Source organism: Coffea arabica, chromosome 1e (assembly GCF_036785885.1).
Source record: "Coffea arabica cultivar ET-39 chromosome 1e, Coffea Arabica ET-39 HiFi, whole genome shotgun sequence".
NCBI classification, from domain to species: Eukaryota; Viridiplantae; Streptophyta; class Magnoliopsida; order Gentianales; family Rubiaceae; genus Coffea; species Coffea arabica.
In genome coordinates, this window is record NC_092311.1 from 8,744,232 (window position 1) to 8,756,205 (window position 11,974).

An 11,974-nucleotide genomic window follows, 5' to 3' on the forward strand; every position below is an offset into this window, starting at 1 on the left:
TTTTGAAGAGTATCTTTTTGGGTTAAAATAACGAAACAAGTCCTACTTGATTAGGTTTAAGAAATGGTTTACATCGCAATTTAGGTTCCTTAGAACTTTGACTTGTGATAGGCTCCACCGTATCTATATCTATTATTATGAGATTTATGAATGGAAACTCATCCCTTGTCGGCAACATGTTGTAGTAAAGAATTTTGCCCGGATTACATGAATAGTACAACTTATTTGCTAAATTAAGATAAACCGACTGATTGTACATATTGCTATAGCATATGCCATCTTATTTCGTTAATACATCCATAAAACTGGAGTTTTAGGATTACCAGCAATGAAGTGTTTGTGAACTCCTTCCAATTAAATCCATGTCAATCACTTCCATGACAATCTATATAAATGAAAACAAAATATAACTTAAAAAAATGAGTATTTTGGGTTAAAACTTAAAAAGTATACACATTAACTAAAACAAGGACACAGTACAAATAGTTGAATGTAGCCTATCCCATACTGTCTCAAAATTACATTACATTAGGCGGTTCTGCCCAGAGACCGTAAATATTTACAATAGTGAGTTAATATTTGCTTGTATAAAATAGTATTATAACAATGTGTTGGTGAACAGCCACGGATTTAAGGGGGGGCTGGTGGGGGCTTAAGCCCCCCCCCAAGCCGCCGGAAAACCCCCTATATATAGGGGATTCCGGCGGCCAGCCCAGCCAGTTGGGCGGTGACGGCAACGTGAATAATCAACAAGATGAAGAAGACCTTGTGGATTATTCTCACTTTCTGTTTGAGCCTGATCCTCCAGGTCTTTTTTGAGACAAATAAATAGAGGCAAATGGCAATAGCAGTAGCGAGTGATACACACACACATCCATTTTCTTTTCATGACAAAATTGTGTAGTGTTTTATACTGGCAAGTACTTCAGCGGAACCTATGGAGGATGATGACAATCTAAGTTTTGTTTTCCCCTGCCTTCCTAAAAATCTTTCTTATTCAAGGACAATTAAGAGTATTTGGTGTGGATGAGGCCAATAAGGCGGACGCGGGAGTCGTCCAACTTACCCAATTCGGAACTGAAAGACATTGTAGGCATTAATGCAGGGAAATAACATGAGAAGTACTTGCAATCTTCTCAAGTAAAACTCAAAAAACTGATGAGGCTGTAGACGACATTAATTTATTTTCTTTTCTTTATTTGTTTGGTTTAGCAAATTTGTGTGAAGAGATCATGTCCCCCATGATGACTTGCGAGTTCATAAACCCATGATGACCTGCGGGGGCTTTTCTACCAATTCAAGCATTTTAAATTTGGGAACCTTTACTCAATTCTTCAATAATGCCTTGCTAGGTTAAGAGGAATAATCACACACATCGCTTTTTTAATAATGATAACGGGCCGGATAAATACGTATGCAGCCTGCAAATCCTTCAATTCAATGCTTTCTATTTCGAACCATTTGGTACTTATTGGAGAAGTCTATGTATAGAAAATAGATGTAGATTTATTTTGCAATTAATCATTTAATTGCCCGACCAAGACCAATGGTCTTCTTCCTTCGCTTTTTCTTTTTCAGGATGCATAAAACTCCGAAACTGAAGAAGACAGAAGAATTGTTGGGAACCTTATCCCATACTTGGCATTAGTTCTACCAGTTGCGACTGCTTCTGTTGAAAGAGTATTTTCTGGAATGAATATTGTCAAGACTGATTTGCGCAACAAAATGGGAGACGAGTGGATGAATGACTGTCTGGTTGTATACATCGAGAAGGATATTTTTGCAACAATTGAAAATGAGCAAATATTGCAGCGTTTTCAACGGATGAAGACTCGCAGAATGCAATTGCCTCCTCTTCGTTATTCGAGTGCAACAACTACCAATACTTCAAGTGTTAATCAATAACAAATTTTTGGGTATGTATAATTATATGTTTTTATTATTTTTATAATTATTGATTCTAAATTTTACTTATTAAATATATTTATTTCGTCACAAAAAAAAATTTTAATACACTTCAGCCCCCCCAAAAATAAATTTCTGGCTCCGTCCCTGTTGGTGAACAAGTTTGGATCAATTTAAACATAACAAATTGTTGTATATGGAAGTTTGTTATAGTTATCACTAGCCAAAGAAGCATTTCTAATGCCATTAAGATATAGAGATAATACAAATAAGTTATTAGCAATTGAGAGTGAAATCATTATTTATTGTGCAAATCAGTTTATCATGAGATTTATGAATAAATACAAAAGCATGGATCAAGTTAGAGAGATGATTCAAGTTTGGTCAATACCAAACTCAAAATTGAACAAGAATATTGTTTTCTTATTTTAATTAAACTTCTCATTTATAGCTACATTATATTCTATAATAGAAAATTTATATTTATTTTACATCGAAATTTATAGTTTTTAGTTTACATTTTTATGACTGTGTTGCATATAGGTATAGGATAATTTTCTTTTGACCTCTACCAACATCACTAAACCCTTCTAACTATTCAGTATAGAGCTCTAGTTTTAAATTATAATTCAAACATGAATTTATCATGAAAAAATTAGTCAAAGAGAAAGAATTTTTTAATGACATTAACTATGTCAATTATTAAATTGGTTGATAAAGGTGTGTGTGTGTATATATATAGTTTGAATTATTATTTTATTTCCAAATGATTCTTTTGAAAGTATGTATGCATTGATTTATTAGCAAGTATGTATGCATAGATTTATAGATCAAATTAATGACAAATATTAAACCATTTGGCATCTTGATTAATTAAATATGTTTGGATTAGCTACTTTTGGGTGTGTTTTTTAAATATTTTACTATAACAGTATATATGCAAAAAAAAAATTTGAGATTTTTTGAGTTGTTTTTGTTCATGTAGTACTGTAGCACTGTATTTAAAAAACTTATTTTTGAAAAATAGGCCAATCCAAATGGAAAGTTTTTTAAATTTAGTAATAAGATATGTGATTTAATCAGGTGGAACTATGATAGATCACCTAATTAATATTTTAAATAGTATCAAATTATATGTTTTTTGAATGTATAGGTTCAAGTAAAATACTTTTTTTTTCTCTTTAAAACCAATTCTCTCCTCACTCTCTCTAAACATTTCTCCAACCAAAACTTCTTTCAACTCTCTCATAAGATCAATTTTTTTTGTTAGTCTTTCCCCATGAGAGGAGCAATCTCTCATTATTTTGTTTGAATAAAGTCTCTATTAGAGTTTTCTAGTGACAGTTTCTTCTATTCGAAATTGTTCTAGTATAGTTTTACTCTCTCCTAAAATTTTTTTTGTAAGAGTTTTGTTATTTTTTTACCATTTTTCTATTAGAACTAAGATTTTATAGATCTGTAATTTCTCACGTCGATTAGGTTAGATCTATTTTTCTCTTTGGATAAGAAAATATTTTAATCATATATAACTGTCAGAAGGCATGCACAAGTTTGTTGGGTTGGAACAATTTATATGAATTGAATATGTTTTGGAGGTTACAATATTATTTTTATGATTTTTATTTTTTTTTCAAAATTGTTGTATGATTTTCTAATCTTTATGTATTTTTAGTCATTAATGCATATTCATGGCAATAAAATTATGTTTGTTACTAAAAAAATAAAAAAGAAATACCCTTCCTCTAAACTAGCTGGATGGCGTTAGAGTGTTTATAAGTACATAATCAAATGCTAACAATGAATGAGTTGTATCCCCACTCAAAAAAATTACTATAAATTAGGATAAAGGAGTTGCCCCTAAAATCCATATGGACTTGATGGTTGAGTAGATTTCAAGAGAAAATGCTTTAATTATGTCTTATGGGTCTTATACAATTAAAGTACATAGCCGATGGAGTAATTTAGATTTCCTCTATGTTGTTCCATGTTACATCACCATGCAAAATATTTTTGGTCTCAATATATGATATGCTGGAGGAAAAATTGGTTGGGTTGAAAGCAATTGACAGGAGTAAGATGCCAATCCTAAAGTTCCAGTTAGATGGTGTATTCACAAAGATTCCATATGGTCTTGTTTGTAGACAAAGAAAATTTATTTAATTTATTTTAGTCAAGATTTATTTAAATTAAATCGATCTTGATTAAATTAAATTAAATTATAGAAGTCCATTATGTTTTGGACTGGCAAATTGGGCCAATATTATATGGGCTATTAAATCAAATTAAATTCATAGTGTCCATTTAAGTTAGAGTGAATTGATTGCTTTATTAATTCACAGTGGACTATTTGGGTTGGCCCAATATTTAAGCCCAAGTTAAATGGATTTCTTGGGTAACAAGTGGTCCAAAATGCAGGAAGATTCTGAGGGTTTTCTTGAAGACCTAGCCTACATATTTTGGCTATAAATAGAGGTCTTCCCTCAAGGCAAAGACAAAAGAAAAATCCCTAGAAACTCTGTCAAATTTTCTCAAGAGCTTTCTTCCTCAAATCCAAGTCCAATTCAAATCAAACAAATCCTCCTGCTATCGGTGTTGAAGACCTGAAGTTCCAAGTGTTTGACGCCATCATCGAATCAATTGTTTTCTACGTCAAAATTGTAGGAAACACCATTTCGATTGGAGAACAAGTCTTGTCGGCCCTTCAATTGAAGCTATTCGAAGAAAAGAATCAGGTAATTAATTTCTTTGATTCAAGAACCTTCAGAGATTGTAACCCGCTTATTATTTGATTTAATCAATTTGATATTTGTGCAAGTTTTCTTGTCTTTTATTTTAGGCAACAAAATTTGTGCTTACAAATTTCTGACACGCCCAGTGGGACTATCTTTGCCTCTCATCTCTTTTCTTCCAACAACTTCAAAGTTTCAAAGTTCGATGGAGTTCAAGAAGGTGAACTTTTCTCTTGAAGGCTTAGTTGCTGATGTCTCAACCACTCAAGGGACGTAGTATACTGCACCTCTGACAAGGAGTAAGGCCAAGAAGTTAGCAGAGAAGACTAAGGCGAACGTTGTGACTGAAGTAGCAAATCTCGAGATGCTTTCTAACAAGAAAGGAGCCCATGATGAATCCATTGGTAGCCCAAGTGATTCTGCTGCCTCTGTGGTGATGCCCGTCATGATGACCAATACCACAACTGTGGAAGACCAAATCTCAAATCTAGCCAAAATTGTCGAAGGGCTAGTAGTGCATGCCCAAAGTCAAGATGCCAAGATAGTCAAATTAATGGATATGGTGGAAAATATAGGCGAAAATAGCCTTAGTATGTCCAAACAGAAATTCAAAGTGCAAGATGAAGGGGACTCGTCATCAAGGGAGAAGGAAAAAGAGGATGCGAAGTCACAAGCCGCGAAGGAATTTTCGATCTCCCCTGATGGCACCATTCATGTTGACAATCTGAAGGAATTTATCGAAGGCACAATCAAGGACAAGATTGGTGGAGGTGCCAAGTCATATAGTGGTTACACCAAACCTTACACCGCTAGAGTGGAAAGTTTGAAAATGCCTGTGGGGTATCAACCTCCAAAATTTCAACAATTTGATGGCAAGGGCAACCCTAAGCAACATATAGCACACTTCGTGGAAACTTGTAACAATGCGGGCACTGATGGTGACTTGCTCGTTAAGCAGTTTGTTCGCTCGCTGAAGGGTAATGCCTTTGATTGGTACACGGATCTGGAGTCTGGAACCATTGACAGTTGGGAGCAGCTAGAGCATGAATTCCTTAGTCGCTTCTATAGCACAAAGAGAACTGTCAGCATGACTGAACTCTCTAATACACGTCAATGGAAGAGTGAACCTATCATTGATTTTATCGACCGTTGGAGGAATCTAAGCTTAAATTGCAAAGATCGAATTTCTGAATCTTCCGCGATCGAGATGTGCATTCAAGGTATGCACTGGGGACTCAGATACATCTTACAAGGTGTACAACCAGGAACATTTGATGAACTGTCCACAAAAGCCCATAAGTTGGAGATTAATCTTGATGGACAAGAATCGCCAATTCCTGACCCTTACAAGGCCAAAGAGAGACAAGAAGCGAGGAAAGGGGGCAAGCCACCATTTAAAATGAAAAGAAGGAGGCTATGGCTACAAGTGTAACACCCTTTAAGGTTGTTCCCAAAACTGCCAGGAGAGAAGACAGCAAGATCAATGCACATCAAGAACAAGGAAAGAGGAAACCAACTCTCAAGGAGATGCAGGATAAGGAGTACCCTTTCCTTGATTCTGATGTCCCTGGTATGTTTGACGATCTGTTAAGTATAAACTTGATCACGCTTCCTGAGATGAAGCGACCTGATGAGGCCAGGAACACTGACGATCCAAATTACTGTAAGTATCACCGATTGGTCGGGCATCCCATTCAAAAATGCTTTGTCTTCAAAGACAAAGTAATGGAGTTGGCAAGACAGGGAAAAATTCTCCTTGAAGAAGACAAGGCGAGTGTGAATCAAACGTCCATTGGTTCCCTGCAGTCCATGGAGGATAAAAGGGTCATGGTGCCTGTATTGCCAATAATTCAATTTGGATCACTTGATCCTATAGAAATCAAACAAGAAGGTGCAATCAAACAAGAAGGTGCTCCTTCAACTCTTCAGGAACATGTATATGAAAATGAAAAGGCGCTACAGTCTGATGTGGATGATGAAGGATGGACTCTAGTCACGCGAAGAAGGAGGCGGAAGTCTTGTCCATCTAGTAGGGCGAGCAAGGTCTTAACAAGAAGTATGGTGATTTGGAAGGGAAAAGAGAAAGACGTAAAGAAAACTAATGATTGTCATAATCTTCAAGGAGGCCGAATCTTCAAGTAAAAGTCACGAATTCCTATCACTTTAAAAGAATTTTTGCCAAATGAATTCTTTGATGTTGATGTGGTCGCAAGTCACACAACGCGAGTAGATCATATCGAGAAACAAAAAGATAATACTTGCGAATCTCTCTGTGAAATGGCCCTTGCATCCACCGGCAATGAAAAAGGTCGTGTGCCTACCAGCAATGAAGAGGTGAACGTCACAAGTATCACTTTTACTAGTGAAGACTTGTTGCTTGGGTCAACACCGCATAACCGTCCTTTGTTTGTGACTGGTTATGCAAAGGAGCAAAAAGTGAATAGAATGTTGATAGATGGAGGTTCCGCAGTCAATATTCTCCCTTTAAAAACTCTGAAGGAGCTTGGTATCCCGGTTGATGAACTCTCCAATAGCCGACTGATGATTCAAGGCTTCAATCAAGGAGGGCAAAGAGCTCTTGGGTCACTAAATTTGGAGATAGTCATTGATGACATGACGTCCAGAGCACTATTGTATGTGATAGATGCTAAAACAACATACAATGTATTGTTGGGAAGGCCCTGGATTCATGAAAATGGAGTTGTACCTTCAACTCTTCATCAATGCTTCAAGTACTGTCAAAACAGGGTGGCAAGAAGTGTGAAAGCTGATGATAATCCTTTCACTGAGGCGGAAGCATATATCGCCGATGCCAAATTTTACATCAGAAGGCACATTGCGAAGGATAAAACTGAACAACCTCTATCTCGGGATAAAATCCAGAACCCCGAATCTCCAAATGCAAAAGGGGAGAAAGTGATGACTTCGAAATCAAAAGAGGAAGTTCATGAAGAAACTGATATTTCATTACCAAATAATGAATCAGTTGTCTTTCGCTGCCCTCCCAAATCAAGAATGGAACAGGGACAGTCACCTGCAATTCAGCATGAAACTCTAAAAGATTTGACTCTTCCGGTAGCTCATCTTGATACAAAAAAGGCGTCATCTTCTCAACTTAAAAGGTCTAACTTTTTAAGCAAAGAATTTGAAATTGAACAAGACACCATACTAAAGTCAAGAACTAAAGAAGGTTTTGATCCTATCGCTTATCAGCTTCTCGCTAAGGCTGGATACGATCTCAAAGAATCTGCGGTGTTAAATGTTTCATCCCGTCAATCTACCAGTGACATGATTCATGAGTTGAATCCTACCCAAAAGATGTTGAAGGAAAAGGGATACGCCATTGAAAATCCCAAATTTGGCCTTGGCTACTCCTCTCCTACACCAATCCGCATCAAGATCAATAGAGTTAGTAGCCAATATATTGCTGTAGAGGATGAGTCTTCTCAAATAGTTGGTAAATCTCAAGCTTTTCACGAAAAGGAGAATAAAATTCCACGGGTATCTGTTTTTAAGAGATTAGGACCACAAAAAAGACAAAAATCTCAAAACTCTCATAAGAGTAAAGGAAAAATGGCAAAGTCATTGCAAAATCTTGAAGAACCTTCTGATTGTCCTCATAAATTTGGTAGCATCATTCCTTCGAGAATGAGAAGATGTACAGACCTTGTAATAAAGTGTGGGACTGAATTGAGGGTCAGGGAGCATACCGTGGTGTACACAAGACCAAAAGAGGATGATGAAGAGAGTGTTGCTTCATGCAATCATATAACCATAATTGACGGTGACTCGCCTGAAGAAGAAGAAGATGCTGAAGACGCTCCACCTGAATTGGAGGAAGGTGTTAAGGCTACTGTGGATGATCTAAAGGAGATCAATCTTGGTACTTCAGAGGACCCGCGTCCAATATACATAAGTGCTTCACTGAGTCCTGACGAAGAGAAGGCATATATTGAACTCTTGCGGGAGTATCAAGATATTTTTGCATGGACTTATAAAGAAATGCTGGGTTTAGATCCAAAAGTGGCCGTCCACCATTTGGCTGTTAAAAAGGGAGTTCGACCTGTGAAGCAAGCACAACGGCGATTTAGACCTGATTTGATTCCGTTGATCGAAATGAAAGTCAATAAACTCATTGAAGCCGGGTTTATTCGTGAAGTTAAATATCCCACATGGATTTCGAGTATCGTGCCTGTGCGAAAGAAAAATGGACAAATCCGCATCTGCGTCGATTTCAGGGATGTTAACAATGCTTGTCCCAAAGATGACTTTCTTTTACCGATCACTGAACTCATGATTGATGCAACTACTGGGCATGAAGTTCTGTCATTTATGGATGGCTCTTCTGGATATAATCAAATTTGATTGGCACCGGAGGATGAGGAGCTCACTGCATTTCGTACTCCTAAGGGTATTTATTGTTATAAAGTGATGCCCTTTGGTCTCAAAAATGCTGGTGCCACATATCAAAGAGCAATGCAAAGTATCTTTGACGACATGCTTCATAAGAATATCGAGTGTTATGTGGATGATTTAGTTGTGAAATCAAAAAAAAGAAGTAATCACTTGGAAGATTTGAGACAAGTTTTCGATCGGTTGAGAAGGTATCAACTCAAAATGAACCCTCTCAAGTGTGCATTCGGAGTCACGTCGGAAAAATTTCTTGGTTTTGTGGTTCGCCATCGAGGCATTGAAATTGATCAGGCCAAAATTGATGCTATATTGAGGATGCCTGAACCTCGTGACATTCATGAATTGAAAAGTCTTCAAGGGCGATTAGCTTATCTGAGGAGATTTATCTCAAATTTAGCAGGGAGGTGTCAACCATTTAGTCGCTTGATGAAGAAAGATGTGTCATTTCAATGGGATGAGGCATGTAGTAATGCATTCAATAGCATTAAATCTTATTTTATGAAAGCACCTGTGTTGGTTGCACCTATTCATGGAAAGCCATTACTCCTTTATATTGATGCCCAAGAACGGTCGGTGGGGGCATTGCTCGCTCAAGCAAATAATGAAGGAAAGGAGGTTGCCCTTTATTATTTAAGCAGAATGATGACCCCCAACGAACTAAACTACTCGCCAATTGAAAAGCTGTGTTTAGCCCTTATTTTTGCAATACAGAAGTTAAAGCACTACTTTCAAGCGCATAGTGTGAGGCTCATTTCCAGGGCGAATCCTATAAAATATGTGATGAGCAGGCCGGTGCTGTCTGACCGTCTAGCTAGATGGTATCTTCAGCTACAACAGTTTGAGATTATTTATGTGCCTCAGAAAGCTGTGAAAGGACAAGTTCTGGCGGATTTTCTTGCTGATCACCCTATACCTGCTGAATGGGAGTTAAGTGATGAACTACCAGATGAGGATGTACTCCTTATTGAGATTCGTCCACCATGGAAAATATATTTTGATGGTGCTGCTCATCGTCATGGGGTTGGAGCGGGGATTGTATTTGTGACTCCTGATGGAGGGATATTGTTATACTCTTTTACCCTAAGTCAACATTGTTCAAATAATGTCGCTGAATACCAAGCTCTCATACTCGGACTTGAAATAGCTGTTGACATGGAGCAGTTGGAACTTCAAATCTATGGTGACTCTCAATTGGTGGTTAACCAACTCTTAGGGAGTTATGAAATCAAAAAGTCCGAGTTAATTCCGTATCACAAATATGCAACGCGACTTATGAAGCGGCTTGGAGGTGCAAGTATTAAGCATGTTCCTAGAAAGGAAAATAAGCAAGTTGATGCATTAGCTGTGCTAGCCTCTTCGCTTGCCATGCCGGATCATGAGATACAAGTTCGTGTATGTCAAAAGTGGGTAGTTCCATCACTAATTGATGATGAAAATATTGAAGGAGGCGACGCTCATGTGCTCTCAACCTATGAAATTGACAAAGAAGATTGGAGACAACCTCTCGTTGATTATCTCAAGTATCAAAAATTACCTGAGGAGCAACGTAGAAGAACTGACATCCGTCGTCGAGCCCCTCGTTTTATCTTGTACAAAGACACGCTGTACCGAAGATCATTTGAAGGTGTACTGTTGCGCTGTCTGAGCGAAGACGAGGCATATCGGGCGATGCACGAGGCACATTCTGGAATATGTGAAGCACATCAATCCGGTCCCAAGTTACATTTTCGGATTAAAAGGATGGGCTACTATTGGCCTACTATGGTCAAAGATTGCATAGAATATGCTCAAAGATGTCAAACTTGCCAGTTTCATGCAAATTACATTCATCAACCACCCGAGCCGTTACACCCGACCGTTGCTTCTTGGCCTTTTGATGCTTGGGGCCTTGATGTTGTGGGGCCATTACCAAAGTCGTCCGGTCAACACTTATGTATACTGGCTGCGACCGACTACTTTTCTAAGTGGACTGAAGCCATACCGCTCAAGCAAGTTAGAAAGGAAGATGTGGTGAATTTTATTCGTGTGAATATTATTTACCGTTATGGAGCTCCCCGGTACATTATCACTGATAATGGAAAATCCTTCTCCAATGGCTTGATGGATAAGTTATGTGAGAAATTTAATCTCAAGCAACGCAAGTCCTCCATGTATAATGCCCCCGCCAATGGTCTTGCAGAGGCATTCAACAAAACTTTATGTAACTTGTTGAAGAAAGTGGTTGCAAAGTCAAAGAAGGATTGGCACGAAAGGTTAGGCGAAACTCTTTGGGCCTATCGCACCACATACCGAACTCCGACGCAAGCCACACCATATGCCTTGGTCTATGGTGTAGAAGCTGTTCTGCCCCTTGAGCAACAAATTCCTTCTTTGAGAATCGCTATCCAAGAAGGGCTCACGGAGGAAGAAAATGTTCGCCTGCGCCTTGAAGAATTGGAAGCTTTGGATGAGAAGAGATTGGAGGCCCAACAAAATCTGGAGTGCTATCAAGCCCGTCTCTCTAGAGTTTTTAATAAGAAAGTTCGACATCACTCCTTTCAAGTCGGGGACATGGTACTTGCCGTTCGAAGGCCAATAGTTATGACTCATCGCACTAAAGACAAATTCGTCTCTAAATGGAATGGGTCGTACATTGTTCGAGAAGTCTACATGAATGGTGCGGACAAATTGGTGGACAAAGATGGCGTGAAAGTTGGTCCTATAAATGGGAAATTCGTGAAGCTATACATGCCATAAAAAAAAAGTGAAATACTCCACGACGCATAAGTCTAAACTGCCTGTTGCTCCAAACCCGCATGAGCTAAAACTGTGGATAACAACCACCAATAGTGTAGCACGTGGTTAAACTGCTGAAACACTCCACCAAATCTAAAGTGGTAAACAAAAGGATACTCCTGACCCGCAAGAGTTTAAACTGTGAATGGTAG

The 11,974-nt window shown here is 38.0% G+C and overlaps 1 protein-coding gene across 1 annotated transcript; it reads left to right on the forward strand.

The window, feature by feature from the left end:
- The first annotated feature begins 6,911 nt into the window (after positions 1–6,911).
- Positions 6,912–8,999, forward strand: LOC140016022 (uncharacterized). The gene has a single exon (XM_072068891.1). The coding sequence runs from the start codon at positions 6,912–6,914 to the stop codon at positions 8,997–8,999; it is 2,088 nt and encodes a 695-aa protein (XP_071924992.1).
- Positions 9,000–11,974: the final 2,975 nt, after the last annotated feature.

Coding starts and splice junctions, on each gene's coding strand:
- LOC140016022 (XM_072068891.1), top strand. CDS start 6,912: ATGGCCCTTGCATCCACCGGCAATGAAAAAGGTCGTGTGCCTACCAGC.